This window comes from Salarias fasciatus, chromosome 1 (assembly GCF_902148845.1).
Source record: "Salarias fasciatus chromosome 1, fSalaFa1.1, whole genome shotgun sequence".
NCBI lineage: Eukaryota > Metazoa > Chordata > Actinopteri > Blenniiformes > Blenniidae > Salarias > Salarias fasciatus.
Window position 1 is genome coordinate 19131361 of NC_043745.1, and position 15035 is coordinate 19146395.

At 43.3% G+C, this 15035-nt stretch overlaps 1 protein-coding gene across 1 annotated transcript in view; it reads left to right on the plus strand.

Annotated features, from left to right (window-relative positions):
• Positions 1–15035, plus strand: part of elp4 (elongator acetyltransferase complex subunit 4) — a 52006-nt gene that overhangs the window by 8932 nt on the left and 28039 nt on the right. Inside the window, exons 5-9 of the mRNA XM_030085871.1 lie at positions 662–798; positions 3549–3633; positions 6673–6861; positions 10397–10505; positions 13414–13520. Coding sequence (XP_029941731.1) covers positions 662–798; positions 3549–3633; positions 6673–6861; positions 10397–10505; positions 13414–13520 — 627 coding nt within the window. The remainder of the gene's footprint in view (positions 1–661; positions 799–3548; positions 3634–6672; positions 6862–10396; positions 10506–13413; positions 13521–15035) is intronic.

Consider the following 15035-nt stretch of genomic DNA (forward strand, 5'->3'; position numbering starts at 1 on the left):
TGGCACAGCCCACTGTGTCGCTCTCTCGATGAAGACATCAGATCAAAGGTGAGGCCGTCAGGGCGGGGATGGAACGCTAAGCGGGTTGCCCGGCTCACAAAGAGAAGATGAGCCTCTGACCCCCCCTGCCCTGCTGACCCCCTCGTCCCGCCAGGAGAGGGACACACCGGGGGCCCTAATCCAGATTAGGAGTAGATTAAGGGCCCCCCGAACAATGGAATCCCTGGTTTCACTGAGAGAGAAGAGCTAAAACTCTCTCTTTCAGCTGCAGGAAAACATCCGCCTTCCCCTGCGTCCGTGACACGTTCGCATTCACAGCCAGAAGTGGACATTTATGTGAAGAAATGATTAAGAGCGTGGACGTAGTGGTTATTTAACTTCTCTGCAGCACGAATGTTGAGGAATGACCCATAAACAATGCAATTGCTTTACCATAGTATCACAAAGCACACTCATTTAACATATTACAAAGACAAATAAAGTTTTGCTGTCCTATAAACTGTTACCATTCTATTCTCATGTGAAATAAGTCCAACACACAGCATTTGTTTTGATTAGACGAAACTATGCAGTAGTGTTGGATGTATTTTAAGATGTTCTTTCTTTATTTGAGTTATTTCGAATAATCTTTGCACTACACTTCATTTGTTGAACTTTTCAGAGTGCCCTTGCGTCGTCCTCTCGGTTCGGACATTACTATGACGTCTCCAAGACGATGGAGCCAGAAATTCGCCAGGCAGCCAAGTGCCACCGCTTCTACCTTCCAGACCATCCCACCCAGTCATCAAATACACACAGGTAAAACGACAAGACATCATCCGCAGAATGCACGGAAACCAATGAGACACCATCTGCAGAGCACGGGCGCACGTTCCCGACATCAGCCGCAGAACACAGCTATCCAAATAAGACACAATCTGCAGAACACAGGGAAGCAAACGTGGCAATGTTCACAGAATGCAGCCAAACCAAAAACACACACTAACCGACATGATTTAAAGAGCACATACTGGACAAGCCCAAAACTTATGGCATTAATCAGTGTCATCCAGAAGTGACTGACTTTTTCTTGTTCTTTGTAAAAGCTATTCAAAATATTTCATTTATCATTTATCACTCAGTACTTTCTATATTAATTGTGTTGCTCAAAAAAGTTCATTGAAATATTAAAATACGCCTCATGGATTTTTTTGAAGCGCCCAAATTGATGTAAATATATTATGATATAAAGCGTTTTTTATTGTATAAAGAAGTTGTATATATCAAAACACAATGTGGTTACAATGTGATCATCAAAATAGTTTTTAAATTTGTTATTCATAGTAGAATGTATTTTTTAATGCTGAACTGCCATAAGTTGATACATCTCATGTTCATTTTTTTTTTTTTTTTCAAATAGTTGATTCCAGCAATGAGAAGAACATGTAAAAAGTATTGATGATCCAGGCTGTTCACTGTTTGAAGGCTGAAAACATAAAAACACACCAGTTTTTATATATTCACAAGAAGAACCCAACTAAAAACATTTCATTTTGCATTCAGTACATTTGTTGTCCTCGCGTTTCATTCAGATGTGGTTCATCCTCTATTCTAAGTAGCTTAACATTGGTCTAAGTCATTCAGCCTCCTGGAAAGGTTGTGTATGTCTATTCAAATAAGGGTCTTATTTGCTCAGTGTCTGTTTGATTTCTCCTGCGTTGAGTGTACTTAGGGTTCAGAGGTCATGAAGGCTCTTTACTCAAAAGAGTGCTGCTGAGCACACAAGGGCACACGAAGGCACACTCACACACACTGGGTAAATACAGCAATCTGGAGCGCAGAGGATGTAGAGGAGGCTTTATGGTGTCCCTCTTCCTTTATGTCTGCAAACAGGCTGTTTAACAGAGCACCTTTACAAACACATTAAATGTCGTGGACGCTCAGTTTAGTACAGTTTAAAGTGTTGACTGGATAGCGCTTATTATAATGTTAAATGTCTGTTCAGAAGTGATGTCTAATTAGAAAAATGTAAAATAAGAAACCTCCTTCAGTGATGCTTGCGGTTTAGTGAAGCAGCGAGGTCAGAGTGACACACTGGTGCTGAGTCTGAATGGGTTATGGATCTTATAGAAATTGTGACAGCAGGAAACTACACCTGCACTGCACCATTGTGCCCCAAGTCCCGCCCCAGCACTGACTGAAAATACACACACACACACACACACACACACACACACACACACACACACACACAGTCAGCGCATTGCACACGCAGACGTACCACACAAACTCCTAAGCAGGCTACTCCCCCTTGCACGTGTCCACAGCCCCATGTTGATACCCTAGCTGTTAAATTGCTCCGTTTCACTTGAAGGCATAATTGGCACAAATTGCTCTCTAGGTGATACAGATCCTGTTGTTTAAGACCAAGCATCCCCCTTCCTTCCTCCTTTCTTCACTAGCTGAAAGAGAAATACTGAGATAAAGAAGCGTCCCTGTGCGTGATCCTAATTAGCTGACGCACTAGCCCCTATAGCTGAGCACCTAGACATTTTTGGTACCTGAATGAAGGGTGCTCAGTAGGGGTAGCCAAAGCACAATGCCGTCTTGCACAATGGCTGCCAACCAGAGGCAAGCTCCCGCTCAACTGCATGTCACACCACCCCTGCCCCCTACCTCAGCGCTGGGGCATGGGCAGAGTGGCCATGGAGGGTAGGTGTCCCTCTTTCACCAAGCCAGCTCTATCATTAGCCACAGCAGGGTCAGGAGGCACCATTGTTGTGCTCAATAACTGAAATAGAGTACATAGATATACTTGGCCAAGTGTAATCAACACAAGTGTGTATTACCGTTCTTTATGCAGGGCTATTGGCGTGTGACCAATCTGTGTGTATCAGCTTTTGTAGCCCGCAGGTCAAATTGACAAGTGACATAGCAGCCCACTGTGAGTCACTGCAGAGTGGTCATTACAATGGTGGGGCGTTTTTAAGTGGAGGGCCCTGTGTAAAAAGATAGGGTTAACATTCCCGTCGGCCATCATGTGGGCACATGGAGAGCTCGGCAGCCATCGACCCCTCGACTGCTGCTTCACCTTCCTCTGATGCTACTCTATGGCCTTTGTCGGTGGTGCACAACTTACCCCTGATTAAACACCAAAATGCTGTTCTTTGTTAATTTCAGATCTCAGCCCATTAACTCTCCCCCTCCTTCTTACTTATCACCGTTGTTTTGTGTATGTTTGTTCATATGTGCGTCTCATCTGTCTGTCGGTCTGTCTCGGCACAATTACGTCCTCAGGGAGCTGACAAAGAACCAGTCATGTTGTAATTTAATCAACCAAATAAATTAATTGGATCTCTTGATATGGATAGTCTGTCTGCTTCAGCGGCTCCGGAAAAGCACAGTCAGGAGGAGCATGCTGCAGTCATATAGGATTAAGCTGCTGTGGTGATAGACTTGGCCCACATTATCATAATATTCTCAATGACAGTTCAAAAAACTTTTCCTCTCACTATTTGGTTGTTTACTTCACCGTGTCCATTCTCTCCTCTGTCCTGTGCTCTCCCCAGTCCCATGCTGGAGTCCTACTCTGCGTTGCTGAAGTCTCTTGAAGAGGTCATACACAGGGAGGGCTTTGATGTAGTTGCCCCCATGGTAAGAACTGACAGACTGCTCTGGCTTTTTTTTTCACTTTGAGTCTGAATTCACTGTGTTTTTAATGACTAATTGCAGCTCATTTACACTTTTGTATTTTATCCCCTCTGAATGAATAAAATTAAATATAAATTCACTGCTCACTCCTTAATCAATTAAACTTGAAAAATCTAATGTGATCAACTACGGCAGATCTGCAGTGAGTTATACTTTCATCAAGTTTATAACTCTTCAGTTTTGCTTAGCATGCTCAGAGAGGTGCTGCTTCTTGTTGACATTCATTATTCAGGTGGTGATGGGTAATGTTTTTGTTTTTGAAGAATGCTTTCAGTGTTTTTACCCTCTCATGTTTGTTAATGTGGTGGGCAAGATAACACCTTTTATTATGACATTATATTAAACTCATACCTCTTCAGATAACTTGAACATGATGGGGGTTTTTTTTCCAGAGGCATACTTTATTTTTTTTTATGTGTTGTATTTGATCACATTAGAATGTATTTAATGAACTGGCTGGTGAATACACATTATTAAATCTTTTGTCGAATAAAACTCAGCAAGAATCTAAGAACAATGTTCAGAACATACATAAGAAGTAATGGAGAATATGGATAATAGGTAGAATATGGAAAACCAAACACATTCATTTAATCAACTAAAATTAAATCTACATTACTATTCTCAACTTGCTTTATCAGATGCTTTGAGAAGTACATTACTGAAACCCAGCCATTATATATTCTCAGAATTTATACGCGTCCACTCGTCAGGCAGGTGAACCTTATTGTTTATGATGGAATGTTTGACCACCCGACACTGAGGAATACCATGTGCTAAATAGGTATATGCATCATTTCCGTGTGTAATATGTATTGGAGGAGCCTTTAGAAAATAAAAAGTGGAAGTGCTCGGTCTGCATCTGTGACCTGAAGCGTTGCTGTCACATTCCAACCACCACTCCACTCTGTTATGTCTCTTTCTGACCTGCGTGGGTTGGCCTCACCTGCATGTCCCAGCTGTGTGTGTCTTACCTTTGACATACATCTTTTTAATAATCACCAATCCTCTGCAGAATGCCAGAAACATCCGTGGCCCCGTCTGTCTCGTTTTGCATGCCTATTTATGTTCTCCACAGGGCCAGGTCCTGTGCGAACATAGCATAGATGCTTAAAACCTGCTCACACTTCAAACACTGTACCTCCTTAATGGGATTCATTCACAAGAGCATCAAAACGTTGTTTGCCATCCCGTGTGTGTGTGTGTGTGTGTATGCACACGGGCATGTATGTGCCGCTCATTCACCTACATTCGATGACCCCTCTGCTCGTCACCTGGAGCCACCTCTCCCCCCCGCTCCCCCCTACGCTCCCACAGAGGATTTACCTCCCGTACCCCCCACCTCCCTCCCCGAGTGCTGTCACTCACACACCAGATTAACTGCTGACATCATTAAAGCGGTGTGGCCGCCTGACATGCTGTTGGCACAGTCCAGGAATGCAGACCAGCACAGAGCGACGTGGGCACTGGCACAAAAATGCCCAGTATGGATGGATCATAGTGTGCGTTGATTTGTTAATCTGCCTATGTGGACTGTTAACATGCAGATTTAATATCATCTGTGTGATGTAAATAGCAGATTAGAAGAAAGATTAATCCCCCAGAGCATAGTTGTCTGTCTTTGTGAGAGCAGTGGGACAGGGGTGGCAGCAGGACTCAGAGTCTCCATAGACACTCACTGATTAGGGTTGTGGTCCCAGGCTTGTTGTAGTCTATATGGCTGGCCTATGGGCCTTGGCTGAACCCTGCTGGCACTTTTCCCTGATGTTTCTTTTCTATAGGCTAAACTATAGGAGTAAAGTTTGGCCTCTCTTCCTGATGTTGCCACAGCAACAGTCATGTTGCCACAGTGTCCCCCCTGCTGGGCTGCAGTCATAGAAATAGATTTTTAATTCTGTGGCCCCCAAAACATGTGCATGAAAAGAAAGGGCACATCTGAAAGCGACTGATGTACACATTTACATCGGACTCATATTGTGCTAAGTTGTAGCGGTGGAACATGATCGTTGAATAACGTAAAGAAACATGATTAAGAAGGTCAGTTTGAGAGCCTTTTGGAAGCTATGAGCAAACCAAGTAAAACTCACCAAGACAATGGGGTTTATTTTTCTTAGCTCCCTGTTATTCTGATCCACATCCAAACCAATCTTAGGTCATACTGTTGGGAGAGGAAACGATGGGGAGTGGGGCGGAGGGGATTTTGGAGGGCTGAGATAATGGAGGGGGAGGGATAACAGAAAGAGGAGGCTGGAGGGGGGAAAAAAAGCAAAAAGTGAGCAGATTTTAGGCAAGGGCTTTGTTAATCACTCTTGGCTCTCACCTCAGTAATCAGGAACCACCCTGAAGAGAACCGCAAATAAAAGGCAATTGAACTAAAGGCTAAAAACCTCTCACAGTTTGGACAGGCTCCTCCATTCTCTCAGTTTCAGTGATATATATCCCACTCCTGTTTGGCCACTTTTTCTCTGTCCTCATGAGAGTGGGTTACCGTTGATCTCTTGTGATGGGGTTGGGGTGGTATGGTGGTGGTGGGTGGAGGGGGTTGTTTCAAGGGAACGCACTCCACCCTTACCCAGGCCCCCTTGGCTGCAGAGCATCGCTGCGGTGCCAAGAATGTGCTGGGGTTTCTGGGTGGCGGCCATATTGGAAGCCTGTCTGACAGGTCCATTGTGCGTGTGTCAGATGGCTTCTGTGATTGGGCAGTTGTGTCCAGTCACGTTTGGGCACCGTGTTTCTGTCGTCTGTGCTGGTGAGCAGTCTGTGCGCTCACTCGCTCCCAAACTTTGTGAATAAAATCCAAGACAGCAGCACCTTTCTGAAATCATTTGAATGCGGCTATCAGATCATCTTTCTGTGCACCTTTCTGAAGGTGTTGCATTCGTGTGCATGTACACGTGTGTCACGTGCGTCAGTGAAAATTCACATGTACTTTTTTCAACGTTTTGTACGCTTCTCAACACTCGTTCTCACTTGTTCTTATAGCCAAAGTCGCGAAACATCCTGCGTGTTGGGCTTCACTCGCTTGGCTCAGCTCTGTGGGGTGATGACCTGAGTTGCCATGACAACCCCAGGCATCGTCACGCCCTGACGACCTTTCTCTACGGACTGCGTGCCTTGCTCAGGTCATCGCTGTCCGTTGCAGTAGTTACTGTACCTTCTCATCTTATCCAGGTAAGAAGTGTTTCACGTGTTTTAAACAACTTCATTCACATTAACACTGTTTAATTTGCGTTTGATGACAGAATTCCAGCTCAATATCTTCCTCAATACTTTTTGCATTTACCATTTTCCTTACTTTATTTGTCTTGAAGTGACAGCAAATAATTTACAGACAACAGCCAGTTGGCACGTGTGTTTGAGTGGATCTTTGGTCCATATTTGCTTGCTTGGTCTTTTTCCTCACAAACATTAAGTCTAGCATCTTTTGTCATGTGGGCCTCCCCATGACCCTACAGTTTGGTGTCACCCTGGTATGACTCAGGCCTGCGAGGGGCCTCTTCCTCTACACACCACTTCCCCCAGCAGAGCCAGTCAAGCGCACACTCCATTCAAAGGCCTTTAAACCTTTGTTTGTTTGTTTTGGCTCCAATTACTTTAAGCTGTATGCAGAGTGCGTGCCTTATGCACACACTTATTGCCTTATAAATATGGCTCCTTTGCAGTTATGTGTATCTCTAGCTGTGTTTGTGGGTGTGTGTCTTGCGAAAGGGGGAGTGGGAGTGGTGGGGGGTGTCTTCATGCGTGCGTCTGTGTCCAGTCTGGCCTCTCAGTGTGAAGGTGGAGTCATCTGCTGAGGCATATGGCAAACCACAGCCCTCCCCCAGACGGTCAACCACAGAAGCACACTCACCAGAACAGCCATCTGAGACATTCTACCAAAATATTTTAATCTGCTCACACTTGAAAGTGTCCTTTTTTTTTCTTACAGTCCTTATTCACAAGAGTACGCACGTCGATTTATCTGCAATCCTTTCGCACAAAGATATAGGTCACTGCTTGACTTATACAACAGCTGTGTTGTCACAACATAGTCTGGCTCCAGGCCTATATGCTCGGCGCACAGCGGCCTTGGCCTACTGAAAAAAGGTAAAGTGGCTAACTAGCAGATGTCAGCTGTGGTGGGAGCGGTCCCCCTGTCCCACTCTGGCCAGGCCTCCAAACCCTTAATCTGTCCCCTCCCCCTTTTCTACCCCGGGGAGAGAAGTGAATGGGCTGGGAATGAAGAAGAGAAGGGGAAATTTTGGACTGAATCAGGTGTTTGGTGACTAAGCCAACATGGAGGTAATTAGAGGCTGGGATGTTATGACCTTATCGTCAGTTTAACATTGCCGCTCTTCCTTGATGTTGTTGTGTTAAGAAAACAATCTAATTGATCAGCTGCGCTTACCCACGTGTAAAATTTGGTCACTTTAAGTTTGTGACAGTGGTGTGTTTATGTTTTCATACACACGCATGAAACTGCAGCATCTCTCTGGTTCGTCTCCTGTTTAGGTAAATTAGATTACTTATCTAAAGAGTGTGGCCTTTTGAAGACCGTCTAGACGAGTAGCAGTGGGCTAGCTGGCCGAGACTGTCTCGGCCAGCTAGCCCACTGCTACTAGTCCACAATACTCAATTCATTATTGAGCAGCTTGGGAAGCTGAGCAACTCACTGAAAGCCTCATCACAGCAGCCCAGTGCCACAGTCCATCTGAAACATTAATTAGGCTTGTCTTAGCCTGGTTCTCCTCCATCACCCCAACTCCAACTACCACACCCATAATGATTGTGCAATGCATAAACCCGTTTATATGGCAAACAATTCCGACCCATGATGGCTTTAAGTCCACTTCATTTCCATCAGAACCAGCTTGAAATTTTGCAGTGATTTGAGCTACAATAGCTGGTCGGTTGGCTCAGGTCAGACTGGCCCGTGTGCATCAGTGATCCTTGGCTGCCCGTGATTCAGTTGCCGGTTCACTGCTTTTCTGTCCTTGGACTTTTTTTTTTGTTTTTTTGTTTTTTTTTTTCTTTTTCAAAGAGGCTGACCACTGCTGACCAGTAGAAATACTTATCCTACTCCATCAAATCAGTGTTCCTCATTTTCATTCCTTCCATATAGGCTTGGTGGACGACATCTTCATTCCTGCTTCATATATTCCAACCATGATAAAAACAATCTGTGTTTCACTTTACATGTCATTGGTAATAGAGTATGGCTGAATTTATATATAGTCTACTGTCAATACATATCGGTCTCTGATAAATAAATAAATGACACCTTTTTTTTCCAAACTTCTTTTTGTGGGTTCAGCATTAATAATAACAAATTTGTTTTCATCTCAAAATATGTAGCATCATATAAGCTACAAATCCTGGTATTATTCATTCTGTACTTTGGACTGATGTATTAAAATTTGCTCTGTTCATGTGCAGTACCTTCCATCAATTAACGTGTGTTGTCAAACGAACACATGCAGTATAGCTGTCAGTCACTGGTGATCAGCTGAAACGCTGGGTGTTTGGGAGATTTACATCGAGAGTCTGAGCTAACAGCACAATGGTTCATGTTCTAATTTAAAAGAAGATAAGATATGTATTTTCAGCTCTGCAGAAGTGTTGAGCATGTCTTATTGACCTCATTGTGCAGTGCTGCCACTATACTGAGCTGCCTGGTGTGGACACTTTAGATTCCTCTGACTTTGAAAGTTCTGATTCTTTGCCAAGGAGCCTCATCTTTGTGTTTTAGTATGCATAGAAAAGTCATTATGACCTAGACTGACAGGCACTGATAAAGTTTTAGTTGGCTATCTTCCTCATGCAGACAGACACCATGGGTCATACTGAACCATTAATGCTTTGAATAATTTGTTGTATCTCCAAACTGTTACACAGGCTTTAATTGCCGTGCAAAAGTGACCTCAGATACCCTGTAAGTGCTGCTGGTACTGACTACTGAGATGCTGCATACTTTAAAAGTAGGACAAAAATGAAAAGGAAGAAGAAAGAGCAGGGAAAAGACATGAAGGCATGAAAACTGCATTAGGCGGTGGCAGCCAACACAGAGAGAAGGACGTGAATGATTCAGGAGGCAGAGTGATTAATAATGCAGGACTCCCTCTCTCCCTCTGTCCCAATGTCCCTCTCTCCATCCCCTTCACTCCTTTTACCCTTTACTTCCACTCTTTTGTGTATTTCTCCCTCATTCTCTCCATCTACTATGTTCACCAATAATTTGCCCACTTTGTTGTCAGGACTGTAACCTAACCAGTAGGGGGAGCTATCCACATCAAGCCCATGTCACTTTCCCCACTCCTTCATCCTTCCCTCATGTGTGCTAGTTTGACATTGTGCACCAAGTCCAGTCCTTTTTGTGAGAAATGCAGATTTGGTGAAAGTACAAACACGTGAAGTGACCAAGTGGTTTTGTGGCCGAATGATGGATATAAGAGGTAAGTGCAGCAGTTGGCCCCAGCATCACCTGTGTAGCCCGTGACACTTTCTGCCCCCTGTATACCTCTTCACACTCGCAAAAGCCACGGACAAAAACGACCTGGCCACAGGAAATGATGACCTAATTTAATTGCAACACTGATTGCCCGTCAGGAGGCTTTTAATTACCTGCTCATGTTCTCTCTCTCTCTCTCTCTCTCTCTCTCTCTCTCTCTCTCCCTCTCTCCCTGTTACTCCCTCGCTCTCTCGATCTCAATCCCACTCAATTCTACAGGACAGGGCTCTAATGGGCAGTATAACCAGGCTATGTGACAATGCCATAGCCTTGGAATCTTTCAAAGGCTCTGAGAGAGAAACGAACCCTCTCTACAAAGACTACCATGGTAAGAACACACACTCTTGCTTATCTTTCTGCCTCTTTTCCATCAAACACACACACACAGGCAGTGCATTAAGGATGGGGCTGGGCTGTGGATGGAGGCAGGGCAGCCCCCTTGCAGGCCAGGCTGTCAGTGCGCGTTAGTGTGTTGCTGCTCAATCAGACGTGCTCCTCAGTAGACAGGCCGGGGGGGATTCAGCTGCCACGCTGTACCCCCTCTCCCTCGCACCCTCATCCCCTCCATCCCTGCCTCCTCCCCCCCGCCCCCTCCAGCAGAGCCTCTCTCCCTCTCGCCTCGCCCACTCTCCATCCCCTGTCCCATACCCCTGAGGCTCTGGAGCAGAGCGGACCAACACTGGGGAATCGATATTCTCACCATCACTCTCTCTTCCTCTCTGCCTCTATCTCTCCATCCCTCGCTCAATGTCTCCGTGGCCAGCATGCTCTACTAATAAATGGAGGGCAAGGCTTTCAGAAAAAGAGAGAGGACACCGGGAAGGGACGGTCAGAGAGGGAGAAACGAAGAAAGTGGGAGGGGAGGGCCACACAGTTTGTCTCCGCTCTCCCGTTCTTCACCATCACTTTTTCTCTCTAGTTTTATCATTTGCGCTTCCTCCTGCTCGCTTCCTTCTTTTCTATCACTCTATCACACTTTCCATGGATAAAGGTCAGTTTAAGCGAGCGGGATATTTTTAGCAGTGCCTCTCCAACTCTCCCACTCACTCTTGCGCTTTTCCTCTCTTTCCCCCCTTCATCCCTCCCCTCCCCTCCCCTCCCCGGGTGAGGCAGTCCCGGTTGTGACAGATGAAGGAAAGACATTGAAAACATTCTATGGAAGAATTTGGTTTCATCCAACAGCATGTTTTATTCAGACAGACCATCCCGTAGCGATCACATTCCTCTGCATGGCAAAGCCAGGTGGCTTTTAAACACTGTCAACAAAGGAGGGATGTGGCGCATCATTTTTTTTTAAAGTCCTTGTGTATCGCAAAAGCGTCTTTTGAATTTGCAGTTGATATTGTTTGAATGTCTTGTTCAAGAATATATCGGCCCCGGTTTAACCAGCCATATGAAATCTGGTTGGATTATGAAATAGATTTATGTGTATGATTGTTTTGATGTGTGTTCATGAGTGCAAGCGCATCTGGTACGAGTGTGAGGGAGTGTGTGTGGATGCGCGTGCGTGCGTGTTTGCGGCAGCAGTTCAGGGCTGCTCAAAGCATGCTGGGAAGCCTGTCACTGCAAATCAGGCATGGGGAAATCACCCAAGTGCACAGAGGAGAGAACCCACCATCCCCCACTTTCTCTGTCTGTCTTCCTTTCTCCATTACTCCCTCGATATCTCTTTTTCTTTCAAACACTTAGTTCCTCTCTGCCGTATGTATCAAGTTGTATGAAAATGCAACTGAATGAAAAATTAAAAGTTTTTTTAAGTCGTTAAAATCTCCTTTCTGTTTTTGTTTTAATTCCTTGTTTTTGTTTTGTATCGCACTGCTCTAATGTGTCAATGTAATAGTTTGCCCTTTTTTTTTTTCCACCCATGCATTTAGCCCATAGGAAAAAATGAAGAGAGAAGTAATGTTGACAGGAAAACAATCACATGTACAGTAATACTTCCCATTTCACTGAACTGCCATCAGATTTGATTCTTCGTGGCAAACTGTCAGAAAACTAATCCTGTTTTTTGTGTGTCCCAATTTTATAATGAACCACAGACTGCAGTTTCTGCTTTGGCTATCGCTGCACTGAACTGTCAGTAACAACCACAGCTGCTGGGAATTTGCAGAGAATATGCAAAACGTGAAATACAATTTATTTTTATGTATAGTTTTCTCAGTTGCTTATCTAGACAATTAGACCATGTTATCACGTATTTAACTACTGTGTTTTTATTTTATTTTTTTTTTTTTTTGCAATTTTAACTATGTTCCACCACGTTTGAGTCTCTTGTTGCACAGAGGGCAGTTTCCAATCAATTTGTTTGGGACACATACAATAAAAGATTTCAGCTATATTTTATTACTTTATTTAAATGAATCTTGCAACTCTAATATATTTCGATTTATGTCGATTTTACTTTAGAAAGTTTAAAAATCTCAGAAATGCACCTAATGGTTAGGTAAGAAAAAAATAAAATGACAATTTAAAAGTTAAAGCATCTTTATTTCTGTGGCACATTTCACTAACATTTACCACTGGCAACAAAAAGAAGAAAAATGAATAAAAGTAAGAAAACCTTAAACCAAGGAAAATAAAAGTACCAAAGGAAGAATTGCTACTTCTTAAATTAAGTTTTTGCTTCCATCGTCTAACAAAGTGTTGAATAATCGCTCTACCAGCAATGTTCGACGTTGGCACTGGAAATAGGGTGACGTATTTGTGACAGATAGTTATCATGCTAGATGATTGTTGTCATCACATAGCCATCTCAAACAAGGTCGCCTTTGCAATTAAAACATTAGAACTCACTGAATGACTGACACTTTAATTGGGTGTAATATTCATCTAATAATAGAACATTTTATGTTATGAAATCACTTTGTTATAACTCTATTATCAAGATGTAATGCTAATATTAATGCTGATGGCCCAAATTTTATATCTGTTTGTCCAACGTTGCCTGATTCTTTAGTGTTTCAGTAAGTCTCAAGCAGAGCAGCGTTAATAAAAGGGTTAAGACTCGTCGGGACTTTTATTTCATTTTGCCTGGATGTAAAAATAAGATGCTCTTTTACTTATTTTCTTTAACTGAAAACTCACCTTGGTTTAATATAGTTTTTTTTTCTTATTAGCACAATGTAATGTCATAGATGCTCCCTGTGGACAAGACAGGAATATCTTTATTGTAGCTTCGTTGTGTTGTTTAATGCACTGTAAACATTTTCAGATTTAATCTCCGGTGTCCTTCACAGGCCTGTTACACGTTCACCAGGTACCTCACCTGAACTCTCTGGCGAACCAGCTCCCCGACCACAAGGACCTGGCTTTTAAGCTCAAGAGAAAACAGTTCAGCATTGAGGTATGTTGGAAACCTTGCATATTCATGATTTTAGTAGTTTTGCTCTTATTAAGGCTGTTTTTTTTTTTTTTTTTTTTTTTTTTTTTTTTTTACTGGAGTTGCTTTGTTAGATATTTTGTTTTATTTAGTGAACCAATTTCACATATTTTGTCATTATTTGCTATATTGTGCTGCCTTTTTTTATTTTCTTCACAAACATTAAGTGGGAAATCTCACAAAAGTGATGCTTCACCCACCTGTGCCTACTTTTCTCTGCTATTGGGTGGTAAAAACAAAAGTGAAGTTATTGATTATTGTTGCTGCCATGTTTACTACAGTGTAGCATTGAGTGTGCAGTGCAGTGAGAAAAGTCTCTTCTTATAAATATTTAATGAAAATACTCATGGCAGTTTAACTTAAAGAGGTACAGTCAAACTTTTTTATGTGTGAAGGACAAATTTGCCAATATCATTCATTCTGATGAATGGACATGTCTTGCATGAATTATGAAAACAGAAAAAAACCCGAAGCCAAACGCAAGTTCAAGCCACAAGAGCTGTGGTCTAAATATCATTGTAACATATCCTGACAGACTCATCGGTGTGGCGTCTGCAGAAGTACACAAAATGCATGTGCATTTAGCACATAATTCGGTATCGTTTTCATTTTGATTTATTATTTCACATCTTTAGCTTTCTGTCAGAGATGCATCCATTCTGCATGCGTCACATCATCACTCTCACCCAGGGCAATCAATCTGTCACTGAACTACCACTCTGGAGACAAATTAAGGGGCCCTCCTCTTAGCTCAGGCTCATGATTGGTCCTCATTACATTATCATTACCTTATCACACCCTCTGGTCCTTGGCTCTCACTGAGTCCTATTGTCTCAGGCTGGAGGTGAAGGGGAGGAGAGGAATGCCCACCCTACCCCCAAACTTCCCCGCATCCCACTGTCAGTGCTTTCATTTTTTTTTTTTTTTTTTTTTTTTGCCAGCCTTCACCATCCTTCCAGCCCATTCTGCTGTCTGCATCAGACGACTCCCTCTCCTTTCTCTGACCCACCAAATAGGCCACCCCACTATAGATTTATAAGGTCTGTAAACGTCAAGGTGGTTATCCTCAGTGCTCTTTTAATTGGTCCCTGTAATGGGCAAGCCAGGGTGGAAGATGCCCGCTGAATCCCTGTAGCTCTGTGGGGCCTGAATACCATGTCATATATTCCAGCAGTACATTGTTAAGGACGAGCTTTGTCTGCCTTCTTGTTACGGGAGCTTTATTGGGTTTTTTTTTTCTTTCTCTGCAGTTGAAGTCGTACTCTTGCATTGGCCTCAGAGCACAGGCCTAGAAGAGAGTGATAGCCACATTTTTTTAAGATACTAAAATGATTGTGATTGTTGGCACAGAAGGCTACTTAATATGAAATGTCAATCACAATCCTCAGCCATGACACATGTTTGTGTGTCAGGGAATTTCCCAAAGATCTTTGCATCACATCACCAGTCATGCATCAAATCAACTAAAACGCACATTAG